At 38.5% G+C, this 19,224-nt stretch overlaps 4 protein-coding genes across 8 annotated transcripts; 2 read left to right on the top strand and 2 right to left on the bottom strand.

Annotated features, from left to right (window-relative positions):
- The first annotated feature begins 45 nt into the window (after positions 1–45).
- bida (BH3 interacting domain death agonist) lies at positions 46–2,032 on the top strand. 4 transcript variants are annotated; one of them, XM_020935315.2, is made up of 4 exons: positions 46–404; positions 558–852; positions 1,016–1,134; positions 1,221–2,032. In XM_020935315.2, exons 1-4 carry the CDS (start codon positions 402–404, stop codon positions 1,416–1,418), a joined length of 615 nt encoding a protein of 204 aa, XP_020790974.2. In that variant the 5' UTR covers positions 46–401; the 3' UTR covers positions 1,419–2,032. The 4 variants fall into 4 exon arrangements, with proteins under 4 accessions (XP_020790974.2, XP_020790973.2, XP_020790972.2 ...); XM_020935314.2 differs by having other exon boundaries at positions 47–254; positions 1,019–1,134; XM_020935313.2 differs by having other exon boundaries at positions 49–254.
- Positions 1,767–8,988, bottom strand: bcl2l13 (BCL2 like 13). 2 transcript variants are annotated; one of them, XM_020935125.2, is made up of 7 exons: positions 8,793–8,988; positions 7,957–8,148; positions 7,043–7,132; positions 6,709–6,865; positions 6,558–6,630; positions 6,310–6,438; positions 1,767–3,359 (listed from the first exon to the last, which is right to left on the bottom strand). In XM_020935125.2, exons 2-7 carry the CDS (start codon positions 8,084–8,086, stop codon positions 2,337–2,339), a joined length of 1,602 nt encoding a protein of 533 aa, XP_020790784.2. In that variant the 5' UTR covers positions 8,087–8,148; positions 8,793–8,988; the 3' UTR covers positions 1,767–2,336. The 2 variants fall into 2 exon arrangements, with proteins under 2 accessions (XP_020790784.2, XP_020790783.2); XM_020935124.2 differs by having other exon boundaries at positions 8,785–8,975.
- Positions 8,989–10,034: 1,046 nt separating this feature from the next.
- atp6v1e1a (ATPase H+ transporting V1 subunit E1a) lies at positions 10,035–13,927 on the top strand. The gene is made up of 9 exons (XM_020935162.2): positions 10,035–10,202; positions 10,835–10,900; positions 11,003–11,112; positions 11,762–11,828; positions 11,896–11,985; positions 12,103–12,171; positions 12,237–12,331; positions 12,441–12,528; positions 12,750–13,927. The coding sequence occupies exons 1-9, from the start codon at positions 10,170–10,172 to the stop codon at positions 12,810–12,812; spliced, it is 681 nt and encodes a 226-aa protein (XP_020790821.1). The 5' UTR covers positions 10,035–10,169; the 3' UTR covers positions 12,813–13,927.
- slc25a18 (solute carrier family 25 member 18) lies at positions 13,924–16,797 on the bottom strand. The gene is made up of 9 exons (XM_020935152.2): positions 16,656–16,797; positions 16,328–16,450; positions 15,899–15,954; positions 15,584–15,674; positions 15,290–15,405; positions 15,041–15,215; positions 14,594–14,757; positions 14,370–14,445; positions 13,924–14,281 (listed from the first exon to the last, which is right to left on the bottom strand). The coding sequence occupies exons 1-9, from the start codon at positions 16,673–16,675 to the stop codon at positions 14,140–14,142; spliced, it is 963 nt and encodes a 320-aa protein (XP_020790811.1). The 5' UTR covers positions 16,676–16,797; the 3' UTR covers positions 13,924–14,139.
- Positions 16,798–19,224: the final 2,427 nt, after the last annotated feature.

Genomic DNA, 19,224 nt, shown 5'->3' with positions numbered 1-19,224 from the left:
GACTTATCTCTCTGAACCATAGTGTTACAGCGGTGCAGGATTCCTATGCAGTCTAAAAGTTGTACTGCATTATAGTTCTCTAAAGCTATTAAAGGGTCTATAATCACTGAGTTTTGTTGCCGTGGGTATGATCTCATAAAGGAAGAAACCGAACACCACAGGACAGCGAACAGCCGCCAAGAGAAGATCCGCCCCCTGCATCCACCGCACTCCGCGACAAAAACAACCAGATGCGCGGCGCGTTGTGTCTGCAGGTTTGAGGGTTTAAGACTGTTTTGGCAGAGATCACTTACATTTTGCGTAGTGTCTTCTTCGTCACACCGCAAAGTTAAATGTAAGTAGAATAAACGTGACTTGAGTCAAGGAGGAAATGGAAAATGTCTTTAAACTTTCGAAACTAAATGGCAAGTACTGTTAGCATGATCTGCTAACAATTCTTTGATTTGATATGCGAACTACAAAAAATGTATGAGTTGCTTAAATGGATACTTAGTATAGATCAATTGTTCAGTGTTTACATGTATTACTTTGAACCTCATTAGTTACTTATTTTTTAGGTTGACCTAACATTTTCATTTCGGATGGGGGACAATGGGAGTTTATCGAGGGCACAGTGCTCTGTGCTCTTCTGGACTTTCCTTCAGGCGGACTCCGGAGACTGTCCACCAGAATACCGCAAAGAGCTGCTGTCTCTGAGAGCCAAAGGCTTCAAAGGCACTGGAGCTTCACTGCCCGTCTTGCACTGTGGCGATGTGGACTCTGATGGAGATCTGGAGACCGACGGTCACTTGTCCAGTAACCTCAGAATCGCCTTTGAGGGCATGGAAGCCTCTCTAGATGAAAATGGCCCTGGTGAGATTCCACTGATCCTATTCATAACACTGTTTCTGTGCTCTTTTCAGGCACAATAATGTTGCATTAGCTCAGCCTAGTCTCTGCACCACTATCAAGCTCATAATTACTAAATCTCAGTCACTGATTTGATTAACCTTTACTCTTTTACTTCTCCTTTCAGCAGAGAACATTCAGCAGGTTGCAGCAGAAATACGTGAAATAGCTGCAAACCTTGAACTTAATGTTGTTGCTCATGCCACTGGGAACCTCACCAGAAACCTACTGGGATCCTCTATCGATGTAAGTTTTTCATAGTTGAGTGGATTTGTTCAAAGGTTGAGGTTAATGGTGCAAAATTATTGAATATTACTGAATCTGTTTTATAGCACTGGAAAGACCATCTTCACCGGGAAGTCCAGCACATACTAGCACATGGAGTGGGGCTGGACAATCTACAACAAGAGCGTGTGGTAGCAGCTCTCACTTTCACCCTGGTAAAGGGAGTGTGTCTACAGGCTCCTTGGCTGCTAAGGGGTTTATTTCACACAACACTGCAGTACTTGTCTTCTACAGGAGGCAAGTGACATTCTACAGAGGAAGGAACTGAAGTGTGGTTTAAAAAAGAACACTTGCTCAGCTTGAGCAGTCATTAGTGAATGTCAGTGATTAGTGACAGGTTTGCCTGTAGTATTATTTTGACTGAACTGATGAAGTGTGGTTTAAAAAAGAAAGCTCAGCCTGAGCAGTTATTGGTGAATATCAGTCATATGATTTTGAGTGACCATAAACCTAAAATACTTGATTTTCATTTTTTACTTGAATGTTATATTTTGCATTTGATTTAAGTGTTATTCTGATAAACGTTTGTAAGTCTCAAACAATGGTTTGTCTTCTATTAAATGTAATTATGTTAAATTAGCTGACCGTAACAAGACATTCTAAGAGTTTATTTTTTTACTGAAGTGCTGCAATGTACGGAATACAAAGTATGTTTTCATCTTCTTTACACCCATTCACTCTTCAAACACAACATTGACAGGACAGATGCATTTTACACAATGTTGTTCAATTACATTTAGTGTACTATTGCATAGTAACGTGTTTGTCTCTTGTATATGACATGTTTTAAATAACTTGCATATGAATAAAGCCATCTACTGTAGCAATGTACAGTATTAAAGGCATGAAAAAACAGGAAGTAGACTTGACGTTTCTATCACCAACACATTGTGCCACAATCAACCCACACAATCTGAAACCCTTTGTCAGAATAGTTAAAATTATAACCACATTTATGTGTTGGCATGTGAATCATAAATTGACAATAAAAGTGGAGTGCCATATTTGTATTTAATCCACAGCTAAACAAGTCGTAAAGGTGTTTTGGTTGCTGGTGAGATTTATTTAAAAGCACAGATTTGAATCCCTTGTAAGAATTGTTTCATTAAGTGTACTAATTTTATTTCTACATCAACAAAAGGTCCTTCTGAAAAGTCCTTTCTTTACTTCCTTCTATAAGAAATTACGCCATATGCCATAATGGCCGTGATAAGTGCCAAAGCTGCCCCCCCATAAAGCAGGACTGGAAAATCAGAGGCAGGTTCTGTTTCTGCTGCCTCCACTGGGTGTTCTGCAGGTGGTTCTTGAGCAGGAGTTATGACAGGAGCTTCCACAGGCGGCGCTTCTGCCTCCAGGACCAGCTCTTCTGTCACGTGCTCAGTTTGGGGAAGGGGCTCTTCTGAGGGGACAGGCACTTCAGTAGGCTCTACTGCAATGGGTACTTCGGAACCAGCCTTCACTTCTGGTGCTGGGGTACTTTCAATCAGGGGTTCAATGGCTACAGCAGCAGGCTCCTCAGGCACTGGGACTGGCTCAGACTCTGGTTCTACAGCAGGAACAGGTTGTAGCTCTTTGGGGGTAGCCACAGCCTCTGGAGCCCCCACAGGAACCTCTGCTTCTTCTAATGAGATGAAAGAAGGCTCAGCGGACAAACTAGGAGGTGTCTCTATTACTACAGGTTCTTCCAGTGACATGAGTGAAGCTGGTGCTGCAGACTCATATGAAGGTGGAACTGGTGCCGTCTGCTCCCTGTATTCTTCCCTGAGTGCTGCAAGATCACTCTCTGTGCCCAAGACACTCATCATGCTCTCCTCTATAGCCTCAGTTTCACCGGCTTCCAGGAGCTCAGCGTCCTCACGCTCCACATGAACAATGTCAGAGTTTGAGGAGTTATTTTCACTACGCTCTTCAACCAATGCTACACCTTCGTTGCTGTCTAGGCTTTTGGCATCTTCAGGGTCCATAGCAGCGACCTGCGCCCAGGACTCGTGAGCAGCTAGTGACACAGGTAAGCTTTCAGTTTGCCAGGAGCTCTGCCCACTGCTGTTGCCTTCGGTGCACAACAGAGACGAAGGAGGGCTGAGCTGGTCTGGATGCTGCTCTCCTGACAGGATGTAAATGTCGTTACTATCCTCAGCTATGGTCACCCCTCGCTCCTCCTCAGATATAAGGCCAAAGACCTTACCCTGTGAAAGATAGAACAGTAAGTATATCATATACAATAAATGAATAATTTATGTTGGGGTTGTACAAATAGTGATGTTTTTAACCAACGTTTGTGTATAATGCCACCTAGTGGAATTACCAAGCCATAGCATTAAATGTACAGCTATTTTTGCCATTATATAACACATTTTTCTAACAAGAAAGGGAATGGAAAATTAAAAGCAAAATGGAAAAAATATCATGTTTATCAATAATCAAAGAAAAGTGAGGGTTGGTAGTGCTAGTTCTAAAGGATAATAATATAAGAAGGATCAGCAATGTAAATTAATATTTTACCAGTACAATCTAGTTTTGTGTGCAACAAAGTAAGTTAAACACAGGACTGAGTTGGTGAGCTACACATTACATGGGAGTGACCTGGACTAATTACTGTACAGCTGCTCATCTTTCTAGTCTTTCCAATTAGGATGCACATGTTGATCATTAGCAGCACCTTATAATGTAAATTTACAGCAATCCTATATTTAGCACCAAATCGTGTGATTATCTATGTATTTTTGCATATAGAAGCCATAAATAGTCATAAAAATGTTTTGTCTATTTCATATGTAAATAATATTAGCCCTAACAGAGCTTGAATATCTTGGTGAAACCTCTAAACCAGGGGTCTCCAATCTTTAGCTCAGGAGCTACCAGTAGCTCTCCACCCCCTTCAAAGTAGTTCACCAAGGGATTTCTGAATTCCATGTATTGTACAGAATAAGTAAAATCTGATTAATTACCATTGTAAATGTATCATTTTCATACCTAACTTTGTGCACTGATAAATAGGTAATGGTTTATGTTTTATAGGCATCTAACTCTTCTGCATCTAAGGCTTACCGAGGCTCTTATATATACAAAATTTCTGTGCGACTGATAAAATAGGTAACTCTAGCATTTTCATTTTGTAAAAGTAGCTCACTGGAGGAAAAACATTGGAGACCCCCGCTCTAAATTGTGTTCCAGGCAGATTTGTCCCACCTCTGACATGCCCTGGATTGGCACTCAAACTGACAATTCCCGTTCGTTAAATTGGCAATGGTCAAGAGACTCGCACTTAAACTGTGATGCATTACAACAATGACAATCACTACAGAAGTGGATCTGAGTGGTTCACCACCACATAGACAATATAAACATTTAATACAGGTTAATTCTGAGAATAGTCTGTGACTTGTGTAACATGTTAGAAACATTTATTTACAGTTTAAATATATTTATCTTACAGTTTAGCATTAGCCATTGTTTATATACAAGTTAATTCAGTTGGAAAGTTCCAATATATCGCTCATAACGTTCATGTGGGAGGTAACTAATCTACCAGTTGTGCAGTAAAATATTAATGCTGGCCAAAATGAGATTAAGACTAATTTACACTGAAGTGGAGAAGTAATACACATAAAACTGTCAAATGCTGTGTAATCTGCTTGAAAGGTAAGTGTTTTTATATGACAGCATAGTGATGTGACTGAGGCAGGACAAATGGACGCCCTGTTAAAGCCCTGGATATCCTCTGCAGAAAGCCCCCATGTGCTGCTGGTTTGAGCTTTCACACACAAGTGGGAGACTCAAACCCCTGCTGATGTTTTACAGAATTAACTGAGAGTTATTTTGGGAATTTCTCAGTTTGTAGAGACACTCTGCTCCATTATAATATGATGTCCAAAGCCAAAGGGCACTATAATGTGCAGATTTCACCACGGCAGACGTAAGAGCGTGGTTACATAATGTTAGTGTTGACACAGTACATGGTGCAGTGTGACTTGCCCTGACTTACTAGCAGAAGCACTTTGTCCCTAAAATATCAGTGCAAAGTTAACATGCAAAAAAATGTGCATTCCTATTCCTCTACCTCCAACTTGAGGGTGTGCCAACAAAGCCTCATATTACAAATGTACCACTACCCGAAGCAAAACACTATTGCTTTTTTAACAAATATGTTTTTATATTTGTGACCTGCTTCCTCTAAACTGGACATTAATGTTACATAACACAAGGTAAAATGAGAAAATACTACTCATCCCACCCATAAATATTACTCATCATTATTTGTGTCACCCCTCATTGTTTACCTCTGAATGACTTAACACAATAAACAGCAGCAGGTCACAGTCATCAAAGTCAACCTCTAAAACACTTTTAGCCAATTGCAGAATTTGCAGTGCCCAAGCCCCTTTTGCGGACAGTAAACAGAATATTACAACAAGCTTACAGTCCTTGTATTCCTCTAAAAAGACAACAATTAATGCTGCTGTCAACCAGAAATTGCATTCAGAAAATGACAACAAAATCATGTTTGCTTTGTACCTTGCACTATGCTAGAATAATAGTAATTCTAAGGACAAAGCAAAATGTCCTACCTTGATTTTCAACAGAAGAGGTGAGCAGCCCAGTTGCCCTGGTGCAAGTGTGCATGTAGCCAGCTGTCAGACTAATGGTGTTTCACTTCTGGCTCACGTGCCCATGCAGTTCCTCCCTCATCTCTGAGCCCACCCTCCCTTGCCTGTGCTGCCACTCTCCAGTGTGCTCGCTAAGACCGTCCCTCCTCCATTTGCTGATCCTGTCCGGTCATCTGTTCAACCCCTATGACATAATGCTGACTAAGAATGTAGCTTTATGGCTGTATTTTTGCATAGTATATTGAGCCTTGACATTTAACATGACTGCTTCAAAGTAAAAAAACAACAACATTGTATTCACAAATACAGATACCTGTGGTCTGTATAACCTGTATAATTATATATAATCTATCTTATAAATAATCTTCTACTTTTTAATACATTTATAATTTCATATCCATAACATTCAGAGTGAAAAAACAATGCAGTCGCCCCCTTGTGGCCATTCAATGATTTGTAATTCTATAAATAGAGTACTGAGGATTTGCTTTTGCATCATTCTTTGTATTGCATGATTGCGAATACTCACCCATCCCCCCTGCTGGGTGATGTATTCAGCTTCATTCTCCTCGAGGAAGTGCACAGCAAGTGGCAGCAAACTTGATAAAGATGGGCCCTTAGCTTGTAAAGCTTGTAGAAGCACTAAAGGCACTAGAACCTAGGAGAGGATATATTGTACAGAAAAGCAGTCAGTTTTCTATCAAAATAATGTCAGTGTTCTCAAAAAAAATAATAAAAATGAATAAAGCATTTCTTCAACACAAAAGTACTGCATACCTTACTCCAGCCCCCATGTGTGTGCACAGACAGATTAAGATTGGCTTGTCTGAAGTTCTCATAGTCAAGAGGCCTAAACAGCACATAAAATTAATGATTTGATAAAGAAGGATATATATAAAATAAAAAATATATATATATTTGAACTAACCCTGTAAGGAGTGTGTCCACAGCAGTTGACAAATGTGGATCCAGTTCAGCAGCCACTTGATCTCCGAGTGCAGCGAGACAGTCTTCAATCGAACTCTCAGGGTTAGTGGGATTGAAGACCAATGATGTGTGTCGGTCAAAACCTGTGCTGGAAGAGGCTGCATAAACACAGTCATTTATAGGCTGGAGAAAGTCTAAATGAGGTGAGTTATGATTTGTACAATTCACAACAGTAACTAGTCATTTTTATGTAAGAAAGGTAACTATGATGATTTCACACAAAAAAGTCACAATTTTGGGTATAAGATACCGGTACTACATATGTGCATACTTACAGAAAGCAATCTCATCTTCAAGTTTTCTCAACTCTTCCTCTATCTGTTCATTAATCTCATCAGTTCTTTGTCTTTCCATATGTGCATCTCCTGCAAAATAAATGAATTATTCCACAATATATCTGACTGAACATCAAACATTTTTATATTTTTTTTCATTAATATCTTATATATAGGGTCTCTGCAGTAATGAAGAAGACTGAGTTTTACTATGGATCAAGATAATTTAATTAAGTATCACTTTACACTGACAGTGGGCTTTTATGTGTGAGTTATTCCCTGGCAGCAACCCACACACCCACCCCCTAAGAATCACTGTTGTTATTCTCTGGTATTGGTGCTGCTTCAGCGTTTAGCCAGACAACTAGCTAGCCAACTATTTCACTTTGGTCCATTGACTCGTGAGTAATCCTGCGGTGATTACACATGACAGCCTGTCAGAAATTGGACTGGTTCAAGCGGAAAGCTGGGATCAACTGACACCTCCACCGCTGTTTTACACACCAATAAAAAGACACTGGAAAATGTGTTTGCTTTCCCCTTTAGTCAACAAAAATACTGTTTTACAAAGCACTCATTTTCAATAGTTGTGTGCAAATATGAGAAATTTACCAGTCATACAGGATGCCACAGGTTCAAGCCCATTGTTCAAGCTCATTTTCTTACAAAACTGAGTTCAGCTCACACATCACTTAGGCATTTTTTATTTATCAAAAATATTTATTAAAACATAATGCTAATGCAATGCACCATTTTAATTCTAGTCCTGTTACGCAGTAAGCAAGCAGAAACAGGTGCCATGTCCTTACCATCCCAAACATTACAGCTATGCATGAATACAAATCTATTTGTGTTTTGTAAAGCCCCAACTTTGACATGGCCACATTCACAACAGCACAAACCAGCCCTCTCACCCTGAGCGCTGCGCAGAGCGTGTGACCTGGCCGGAGGCAGTCGCAGGTAGCTGAGCACAATGTATTTGGTTTCATAATAGAACTCATCAGACACAGAAGTGTGAGTGGGGGTGGGATCAGAGGTTGCCATTGGACAGACGCACTTTATGCTTCTAGGCACATATGTTTGAAAGGCCAAACAGGACGTTAAACCTGTGGAGAAAAATAGAAATTAATGTCAGGGAGCTTTGTTTTGTACTTCTCTGAAATAAATACAAAAATGTGGAGAGGTAACTCACAAATGAATAAGCTCTACAAAATAAAAAATAAAACTAACAACAAACACAAATGTGACAAAATACAGTGCTAAAAGGCAACAATTAAGTACAGTAGCCACGTGGAGAAAAGGTGGGCGTGTAACCCTTTTTGTGTAACCACATTGGATTGGAATTTAACATTGCCTCAGATGCAGAGCCTACACAAAATTACACTCAGCTCACAAATTGAAGCACTCCTCTATTTCAGAAGTGTCTAGAGTAAATAAGTGAATATATAAAGTAGTAGTGCAGTAAGCATATTTTAAACCTTTGCATTATATGCGGCACTACAGTACACACAATGGCCATGCTTGTACTTAACACAAAATGAGCAGTAATGTTATAAATCGTATTGCCTCTTTAGGGTATAGGCCTACGAATGACCTCTGAAACAAAAGTCATAGAGTGGTCATGCCATGCCCACTACCCGCTTTCACCTTAGCTAGCTCTACAACATGTGTCGATCATATGCTATTTCACACCATAAAACATGTAATTCCTGCAAATTTAAGGGGTAAGGCTGCACTCTTACCGTCCTACCGTAAAAGGCAACACGGTGTAGGCTACACAAACGACTGATCAGGAGTTAACACAATGCCTTGACAGAGTAGAGACCACCAGCACTAAAAGACAAGTACACGGTGTGCTCCCTGTGCTGCTGCTGAGGGGCTAAGCTAAAAAACCAAAAGAGGAGACAGCATTGGTACCGGGCTGTTCCTTCAAAATAAAAGAGCCAACAAAAGAGCTTACTTTCCACCGGTTTTCTAAATTACTTTGACAGGTTGTAGTTGAATAATAAAGTGACATTAGTATTCGATATCTGTATTTAAGTTTGGTTCAAGTGAAAAAACTCAAAAGAGGAGACAGCATTGGTACCGGACTATTCCTTCAAAATAAAAGAGCCATAGCCAAATAATTCTTACTTTCCAGCGGTTTCCTAAATTACTTTGACAGTTTGCTGTTGAACATTATGGTAACATTAGTATTTCGATATCTGTATTTAGGTTTGGCTCAAGTGAAAAAAGCTAAAAGAGGAGACTAGGGTGACCAGATAAAAAAAAAAAACTGGGACGGCCCTGGTTTGAAGTGGTTGGTTATAATAAAACTGTGAAATAAGTGCGTAATTAAGGAACATTGTTATGCACACTAATGTCAGTCAGCATAGTCACATTTTCTTTGTGCTTTTCTGTATTTTACCTAAACAAATGGCATTGCTTCTCTTTACTGTTGACAGGTATCAGATTGGTCAAAAAATAGGGACACCTGGGACATTTCTTATATAAAACTGGGACAAATCACTGGTTTGGATAAATCTGCAGGAATTGGGGACAAGGGGTTCACAACTTGGACTGGACCAGGTAAATAGGGACGTCTGGTCACACCTGAGACAGCTTTGGTACCGGACTGTTCCCTCAAAATAAAATAGCCATGGCCAAATATTTCTTATTTTCCAGCGGTTTTCTATATTACTTTGACAGTTTATGGTTGAACAATATGGTAACATTAATATTTAGATATCTGTATTTAAGTTCAGCTCAAGTGAAAAAAGCATGAAGTCAAAAGAAGAGACAGTACCGGACTGTTCCTTCCAAATAAAAGAGCTCTGGCCAAATATTACTTATCATTAGTTTTTCATTGTTTTTCTAAATTATACAGATAATTTGCACTTGAACTATATGTCAGCAACGCAATTAGATACCTGTATTTAATTTCGGTTCAAGTGCAATGTGTGTTTACTGTATTTTGAAAGACTTTTCTGGTGTTTTACAGATGTAACTTGACCGTGGGCACGAGCGGAACGTGTTAGGACAGCTCGTGCCTCAAACTATTTTAGAGTAGAAGTGTGTAAACGACAGAGAACACAACTTTGTTTTTTAATTGTTAAATATAGGTTACTTTGCTAGTTTAACGAAAGAAATGGCGCTCACAGATGCAGACGTCCAGAAGCAGGTAATTGTATTTATCGCGGTCAGACCCTGTGTGAGTGTTTGAGTAAGATAAACAAGTTCAAGTTTGCCCTTAGGCTACCCAAGTTTTGATAATAACAAGTCGGTTACTCAAGTCAGTCTCAGCTTAAACTCTGACATTTCATATTTATTTGTGTGCATTAAAATGGCCTGGTCTTTAAAGGTGCACTGTGTAACTTTTTGGTTGGGGGTCTGTCAATTGCTTATTTCTAAGGATATGTCATTGCTCGATCTGGAATGTTCCACAGTATGACATTAAACAGTTCTACCTTACATTATTATCTTATTCAATCACAGGTGGTTTTACATTTGAAAAATACTTGGGTTTCCTCTGCACAGATTTGACCTGTAAGTTGGTCTGGTTTTGTCTCCATGAAGATAAAAAATGTTTAATACCATACTGAGAAACATTTACGAAAGCAATTCGTTTTCTTCCTCCACCAGAAAAGTTACACAATGCATCTTCAAATGTTTTGTTATTACCTGTTAAGACTGTTGTAACCATTTTAGTTGGGTAATTCTGAGTATTTCCCACACAATGGTGAAGTCAAAGTCTCCTTAGTTGTACATAAACTTGTACTTTAGCTGTTACATTATATTTCGTGTCTGTTGCAGATCAAGCACATGATGGCCTTCATTGAGCAAGAAGCTGCCGAAAAAGTAGAGGAAATTGATGCTAAGGTAACTTAACTCTATCATTGGGTCTTGTGATTTCTCCATAAGTGACTGCCACACTTCCACGGTGACTACTAATGGATCCTGTCATTCCCATGTTATTAACAGGCAGAGGAAGAGTTCAACATAGAGAAAGGACGCCTTGTGCAGACACAGAGGGTCAAAATAATGGAATACTATGAGAAGAAAGAAAAGCAGATAGAACAGCACAAGAAAATGTGGGTGCATGCCTTCAGTGTTAAATTAGTGTGTTGTGACAATCATTGGCAAACTCCAACAATAACTAACTGCATTTAGTTTTTCACTGCTAAAAACTTCATGGTGCAAGTTAAGGCTTGATTGGGGCAACAGTGGTTCAGTCGGGTCAACAATAGGTAACAGAGAGCTGTCTTACATCTGGAAGGTTGGCCGTTTGATCCCAGTTCCAGCAAGAGCCTGCTTTTGTTAGGTCCAAAAAGCACTATATAAGACAAAATTATTATTGTTAAAGGTGCACAGTGTAACTTTTCTGGTGGTATTTATCTCTATGGAGACAAAAAATAAGACCACCAAGCCAAGTTACATGCCAGATCTTTGGAGAGCTGACTCTGCTCTACTCTGTTTTTTAAGCAATAAAAACACATGTGATTGAATAAATGCGAGATAGATAGATTAATACCACTGTTGAACATTTCAGGCAAAGAAGTAAAATCCCCATGGGAAAAAAATCAGATGACAGAGCCTCCACCAGAAAAGTTGCACAGTGCACCTTTAACATTGAGTGACTACCGTACGTTTTTATCATGCATGTTTTATTGCCTGATTATAAGTATATTATATTGATGTTGTAAATTATGTTTTTGGTTTTTTTTATTCATTGTCCAATAGTCAGATGTCCCACCTTCTGAACCAAGCCAGGCTAAAGGTGCTGAAGGCCCGTGATGACATGATCATGGTAAAAATAAATAAATAATACAAATTTGTAATAAAAATTAATATATAACATATCAGTTGTCATTCAGGATTTGATAAAAGAAGCCCAAGAAAGACTTGCAGACATTGCCAAGGATCCTGATAACTACTCTGTATTACTACAAGGTCTTCTGCTCCAGGTTAAACATTGTAAAACATTAAAACACCAAACACAATCTGTATTTAGTGTAATGAATATTAAGGATAAAATAGATTAATAGATTTTTACATGTCAAAACTTACTGTTGTGTTTCCAGGGGTTTTACCAACTTCTCGAATCTAAAGTAACTGTCCGCTGTCGGCAACAGGATGTAGCGATGGTTCAGGTACTGGCACCTAGTATGTTTTTATACTTAATGTTTTGTAAGGGTTAATTCAATTTCCCTGACAGGCTGCTGTTGACAAGGTCATTCCTATTTATAAAGAGTCAGTGAAAATGAACATTGTGGTCAAAATTGATCCAGACCGTTTTCTTCCTTCGGATATGTGAGAATTACATATTTTAGCCCTTTTAAAATTATAATATTTATTGCAATTTTGTGAATTCATATATGTTTAATATAAGTGGTTAAAATGTGATTTGATCTTTTCCTAGATGTGGGGGAGTTGATGTTTATAATGATAACGGGAAGATTAAGGTCTCCAATACACTAGAAAGAAGACTCGAACTTATAACTCACCAGGTACTTTCTTTACTGTTGTGAAGTTACTGTCTTTTACCTCTAGAGGGAGCCATTGCATAGTTTGTGATACTTGTTCAGTTATAGCAAAGTTAGATGATAAGCAGTACATTGTGACCCATCGATATGTTAAAAGCATGTTCATAATATATATTTCTATATTTTTTTATGCAGTGGTTATAGATAATTAAAAATGTTTTATGCTTTTACTGAAACTTTTCCAGATAATACCTGAAATCAGAGTGGCCTTGTTTGGAGTTAACCCTAATCGCAAATTCATGGATTAATAGTGCATTTGAGGAGAGCTGTGTGTATACAGGTGGATGGAGTGTAATGTTTTAACTTTTCCCCATTGTTACAAATATGATGTGTATTTGACATTTTACCTGTTACGTTCAAGGTTTGTTTGTGTTGGAAAAGAACTATATTTATATCTATCTATATCTATCTATCTATCTATATAGATAGATAGATAGATAGATAGATAGATAGATTTTCCAGGTTAATAGCCCACAATTTTTGACTCTTATAAGCAGACAAAAATATTCAAAAGTAATAAATGTTTATGAGAGAAAGACAAATATTATTTATTTATTTATTGATCTTTTATAAATGTACATTGTTTACTCTGTTTGTTTGTTTACACTAAAATGTATTAGCCCTGAAAATAAGCAGTGCACTCTATCTAAATATTACTCCACTAAATGTAAAAAACAACAATAACAACTGTGGTGCCACCCAGTGGACTTAAGATAATGGCAAATGGCAGAGAGCAAGGTTACTTAGAGTCTTCAAAGGTGCAATATGAGTTAAGACATTTGTTGTCAATAATTTGATTAAAACTGTTCAAGATATTTTCACACAAAAAGTAATCTGTTAAGTTGGTGCGTACATGCATCAATTTCATTTAAGACGTTTACTTCTTTCAATCTTCATAGATGTATTAAAAACTGTTTAAATGTATTTTAAGCCTCTCAAATGCATCATCCCAACATTGTGCCGTAGGCAGGAAGCGAGCAGTGTTATATGCTACTCTAATACTGGGATTAAAGCATTACCATCAGATTAACACATGACCTTAGAGACACCAACAGACAGTTCTTCCCAATCCAGGGGGAAGCCTAGAATCCAAGATTACAACTCACGGATAGAGTAGCCTCCTAGAGCAAGGAGATTAGACTCTTTTTGGAAACATACTGATACTTGAAAAAACTGATTTTTATCAGTTATGCACAAGTCATTGCAAAGCAATATGCCTTAATCAAATGTATGTAGTAATAAAAATATTACAATTAATTACATGAACGTTGCTGTTATGCAACTAGTTTGACATGGCCACGTATATGTTAAACTTATAGGCATTTTGTTAGCAAGCTTAAACACATTTCATCCCTTTCACTTGGAAGAGCCACATACTCTGCTCAACAGCCCTGTTTGACCGATACAACAGCCATTTAAGTGAAGTAAACAAGCTGATCCATTTTGGTGGATAGACACGAGAATGGATCACACTCTTCATTTGGTCAACCACAAATTCTGCCCATGTGCTTATCTCATCGGTGTGACTTCAAGGCAGAGCAATTTATGCAACACATCCTTCATCCTCCCGCAGGGCTATTCCAGCAGCCCTAAAACCGCTTCCCCTACACCGAGGAAGTAGACGCCCTGAGCAATGCCAAACAGTGGAGCGATGACTAGAGCACGACATGTTGCTCCTTTCAGGAACGCTGAAGGGCCCTCTCTCTTCATGATGCGCCTAGTGAAAGGGATGAAAGTTTTTGTAGGTTTGAGCAGTGAATTTGATTTGTATGCTCATACTGATACATATATGCTTATACTCATACCTTGTGCAGTCTATTATTCCTCGATAAGTGTCCTCCCCTTCTCCTTTTTGTAAGGTCTGTATTCTAGTTTTGATGACTGAGAGGTACAAAGATAAATAAATTCTTACTAATAATGCATAAAAAATATTATTTATTTTATTTTCTATTATTAACAAGTTAAACTAAAATAACTGGACTTACTATGTTTTTTAACTTTTAGCTCTATTTTATACTTTTATACTTACCATCCAATGGGGTAACAGCTACAGCAGCTATGGAGCCAGCCATGCAGCCTGCCACAAAGGACTGCCAGAAGGGTGCTCGACCTTGCACGTCACTGTGGCTTTCCCGGCCAAAAGCATTCAAGTTGGCAAAGAGTGGGAAGTAGATCATTGAGAATGGTACGTCCCTATAACAAAAATAATGACTTGCTGAAGGAGTATGTTACAAGTGAGGACATTTTGGTGCTCTTGGTAAATATCAAAAGACCTATCTAATTTAACTTGTGCAGTGTTGCCAAAAGTTTATTGAGTATTGTTTTTGTCAATGCCTGGAAATACAACAATCAATGTTATGTAATTATGCACAGGCACTCACAGCTTTGTGTGGCCTCATGAGGAGAAGTGTGCAGTGAATGCAAATGCATGAACAGACAGTGTGTGACAAATGCAGTGTTTCGTGCTGGGTATAACCTCATTAAAGTAGCTCCTGCTCCCCTGTAGAGGCCGGCCAGACCGTGGGTCTTCAGCAGCTGCACTGTGAGGCCGGTAGCAGAGGGCCTTTGGGGAGGGGCCGGCTGCACTGACGACACAAGTGATGGAGCTGGACCTACAGTCTGCGCAGGTGCCTGCGCTGGTCTCTGAGCAGCTGTAACATTCAGGTTAGAATACTGAGATTTCAGAACATATTCAGAAACCCACTCAAATCTATAGTTAACATACCCAGCCTTCCTGCATCCTGCAGCTGTATTTTAAGCATCTCCATTGGAGTGGTCACCACAACTTGACAAGTCCCAGCCCCACAGCCTGCCAGTACCTCTCCCCACAAGGGCAACTTCCTGGCAACAGAAATCAATAATGGTGACATATGGTACATTTATCATGAACAATGTATCACAGATTAGGTCTATTTAAACTGTAACAGTATTAGCTTCCCTATGTTGTACATGTATGATTAAAATGTCTTTACTTTTTACTGCATATGTTGATAACAAGAAAGGGAAATTATGCAGTTACCCATCCTTTGAGAGCTTTTGTCTAAAGACATCATTGGCTGCCAACTTAATGGCCTTTTCTGGTGTTACCAAAGTGAGGTTTACTGCTGCACCTGAAATAGAGAAAATGTTTCAGTTATAGTTCTCAAAAAAACAACAACAAAAAAACAAGGAACTAGCCATTAGTTTACAATGTGAACTAATGTCTTTTGACCCTGGTTATTATGATAAAAAGATTAGGAGAAGGATTAGAAGGGGAAAACAACAGCGTAGGTGGACAGATGAGATTACTTATAGTAAAGTTGTTTGTCACAGGGATTAGAAACCTGAATTATACCTCTGTAGCATCCAAAATAGCCTTCCGAGCGTATCGTCTTTGCAAGACAGTCCAGCCTATAAAACAAAAACACAATTAATCTCACTCTAACTTTCATTTCTTCTACCCATCTTGGTAGGAACTGGTTAAAATAGTTTGCCCAAGGTTGGGGTTAGAACCAGATGTTTTAAACTGTGTATGACTCACAGTGGAAAACCCACATTGTCTGTGTTACCACTCCCAATCAGACAGTAAAATAACTTTTATAGCAGTAAAAATCTTAGTTATTTTCTTTATCATATGTTTTGACAGATATATTTATGAAGCTATGTACTATTGCAGTTTATACTGTAAAATAGTTTCTTTGTGTTGCATACATGCAAGTGATGGTGAGTCTTCTAATTACAGATCAATTACAAATTAGCATTAAGTTAAGTAAGTCCCACTCACATTCCTTTGTAGACCTTGACGCCCTGCTGGTTCTGGAGGCGTGTCTTGGCCAAGTCAATAGGAAATACACATGTCACACCAACCAGGCCGGCCACACCTCCATTAATCAGCTTAGCGGGTAGGCTGCAAGAGGGATCAACACAGACACACGCACACATGCGTGCATGGACCGTTTATACATTTACACAAGCAGAAGCCATGTCCACATATATATGTATACACATATATAGAAGGGGTTGTATTCCAAACAAACCAAGAGCAGCGGTTTAAACATAAATAGTTTTACTATTTGCATTCCCAAATAACAAAGTTAGGAAGTGTCACATACCTGATTTTCTTGTCTGTCATACTGATTTTTGATTGGGCTCCAAGGCCCACCAATATCCTCTTCAGCCTTTCTGTCTTCTTCTTTTTTTTTCGTTTACCTTCTTTAGTTTAGTTTGTCAGAGCCTAACACAGCTTTGCTTTCCTCTCACTGGCCCACCCAGTACAATGAAATCCCTAATGTTAGTAATGTATCATGGCTCAGATGCTGTTTTTCTGTCATGAAGTGCATTCCTCCAAAAATCTGTAACAACACAAAGACATCATGTTTTGGGGAGTGTATTTGACTTCTTTTATCAGATACACAGGGGAGTTAACATTATATCCTTGGTGGTTTGCCTGATTAATGACAAACCACATGTAATTCAAAAGGTTCATTCATAATTATGGATGCATATATCACTACCACATGGAGACTGAACAGCTTGAGTTCCTCTAATCTGCGAGTTAAAAGGGATAAGAGTATTTGATAGGTAGACAGAGCGGACAATGAATTACTTTCCAACATGCTTTACTGGCACAGCATTCCACTAAGCTTTATTTCACATCCTTCATTTTAAGAATCCATAAAGATGATTTATATTTGCATAACTAATGTAAATGTTGTGGTCCTTTTCTGTGTTTCCATTTAATCTCATTTCCATTTCTATTAAATAAAATATTCTAGACTTGTATCTTTTTTTTTTCTTTATTGGTCTTAGTTCCCTTGCCTTTCAGTGAGCCTCTTTCTTTCAACTTCCTCTATTCACAGGGATTGAAGACCCTGCCAAAACACAGCTGAGAGTTCACCATAGACCAGACCCCGCTATTCTCAGTCAACTCCACAATAGTAGTGTTTCATAACTTTCTCTAAAATAGATAAGTTAGTCTATTAAATAAGATATCACAGTGGGAAATCAGGACTTACCTCTCTCAGAGCATCCTGCAGGCAGGATCAAGCCGTCCACTTTGCTTTCACTCCAACAATGTGTGAAGTAACGGTAGTCAAGCGAGAGCGGTCTGAGAGAACCAGCCGCCACTCAGGGGCCGTTGCACAAACAGCAGCATTGTCCCGATGCCTAAATCCCTCCCTCTCGTGGTGATTCCCAGTGTGACACAGTCCCAGCAGCACCACTTTGCACTAACTCAACCTGACATAAACTCATGCATGTGGAGGTGCTGCCAAATCTGATGCAACACATAGCCTCTCACACAAGTGCAGTACTGTGCATTTCAGAAATGTTATAATCCCCGTCTCATTTTTTTTGTACAGAAATCCTTAATGAGTTCTCATTACACTGTTACATAATGCCATACCCCAGGCAAGCTGAATGCCCAATGTTTACAGATTTTTTTTATTTTTTTTTTTAAATCAAGTGAAAACTTTGCTTCTTCTCCATTTTTTTAATGAAGGCAAAAATAGAAAGCATGCACACTGCAAATAAGTAGGAGATGTTCTTTTAACAAGAATGAATGAATATGGAGGATGATTGGAATTATTATAATGCTGTTATGAATATGCATGAATTGTATTTGTTATTTAATTGTTATGTAATCAGGAACGTTTATGTTATAGTGTGATTTTATACCTTTTAATGGACCCCAGGAAGACTAGCAACCACTTGGTGGAAGGTAATGGGGCTCCAAAGTAAGTAATTTTCCTTACAGATCAATAAAATCTGTGTAAGTCCAAATAAATAAATAAACAGATAAATAAATGTGCAATTCCAAATAACAAAAAACAAATACAATATTTATAATTCTAAATGATAAGAATACATGTAAAATAATGTAAAAATGTGACAGATAATTGATATCCTATCACATCAGACTGAGTTGTGCAGCTGTATGAATGCAGTCCTATAGAGAGGTCACTCACTGACCCTTGCACAGGCATTGATTGACATATAGATTTCTACAACAGTGTCAGTGGAAGTTGTCCAATCAGAATGGTAATCTAAATCTCACTCTTGGTTCAGTTTGGTACTGTTTAGTTATGCCTATATACACACCCTAACAATAAGTCTTCTTGCGCCATCTTTTGGCCAACTTTTAACCTGCTGTATACGAAAACATTTGTTGGCTAACATCTAAGTGTAATAAATGTCATACCACGTCTTATCAGGCTAGTAAAATATGTTAAATTAAAATAGCATAGGCCTAACTGGAGTCTTTTTATGTATTTATTTATTTTATTCCAAAGGACCTGTTGAATGCACCTGTTGATTTTCTAGCAGATGTCTGTGCACCTTTTCACCAGACGGAGGAGCTCTAGGCTTGTGTATCTTTTACTATTAGTACTTAATAAATATTTTTATGGATACCATCATCATTTAATCAGATAAATCCACGTGTAATTCACTGGCTTGGTCATATTTAATTGACACAAGCAGCACCACCTGTCTGGAGGTAATCATCTTCATCATTTCATGGATATATAAAGTTAAAACCACACTTTGGATCATTTTTCGTAGGTTTTATGCATCGACTGCATACTATGGAATATTTCAGTCAAAGGAATTTCCATGAACATTTCCATGGAGACAAGCAGGACGATTATCCAGGTCGAGCCAGGTAAGTAGGGATGCAAGCCC

The sequence above is a fragment of the Boleophthalmus pectinirostris genome, unplaced genomic scaffold (genome assembly GCF_026225935.1).
Source record: "Boleophthalmus pectinirostris isolate CB_2022bp ecotype Guang Dong unplaced genomic scaffold, ASM2622593v1 HiC_scaffold_2, whole genome shotgun sequence".
Taxonomy (NCBI): Eukaryota; Metazoa; Chordata; class Actinopteri; order Gobiiformes; family Gobiidae; genus Boleophthalmus; species Boleophthalmus pectinirostris.
Note: the sequence above shows the minus strand (reverse complement) of the source record. Positions and strands in the feature narration are given on the sequence as shown.

Coding starts and splice junctions, on each gene's coding strand:
- bida (XM_020935313.2), top strand. CDS start 231: ATGCGCGGCGCGTTGTGTCTGCAG. Junction 853..1,015: donor TCTAGATGAAAATGGCCCTG/GTGAGATTCCAC, acceptor TTCTCCTTTCAG/CAGAGAACATTCAGCAGGTT. Junction 1,135..1,220: donor TACTGGGATCCTCTATCGAT/GTAAGTTTTTCA, acceptor TCTGTTTTATAG/CACTGGAAAGACCATCTTCA.
- bcl2l13 (XM_020935125.2), bottom strand. CDS start 8,086: ATGGCAACCTCTGATCCCACCCCCACTCACACTTCTGTGTCTGATGAG. Junction 7,133..7,956: donor CGCTCTGCGCAGCGCTCAGG/GTGAGAGGGCTG, acceptor TTTATTTTGCAG/GAGATGCACATATGGAAAGA. Junction 6,631..6,708: donor GTGGACACACTCCTTACAGG/GTTAGTTCAAAT, acceptor TGTGCTGTTTAG/GCCTCTTGACTATGAGAACT.
- atp6v1e1a (XM_020935162.2), top strand. CDS start 10,170: ATGGCGCTCACAGATGCAGACGTCCAGAAGCAG. Junction 12,172..12,236: donor AGGATGTAGCGATGGTTCAG/GTACTGGCACCT, acceptor TTTCCCTGACAG/GCTGCTGTTGACAAGGTCAT. Junction 12,332..12,440: donor CGTTTTCTTCCTTCGGATAT/GTGAGAATTACA, acceptor ATCTTTTCCTAG/ATGTGGGGGAGTTGATGTTT.
- slc25a18 (XM_020935152.2), bottom strand. CDS start 16,675: ATGACAGACAAGAAAATCAG. Junction 15,675..15,898: donor CTATTTTGGATGCTACAGAG/GTATAATTCAGG, acceptor TCTCTATTTCAG/GTGCAGCAGTAAACCTCACT. Junction 14,758..15,040: donor GCAGGAGCTACTTTAATGAG/GTTATACCCAGC, acceptor TTTTTGTTATAG/GGACGTACCATTCTCAATGA.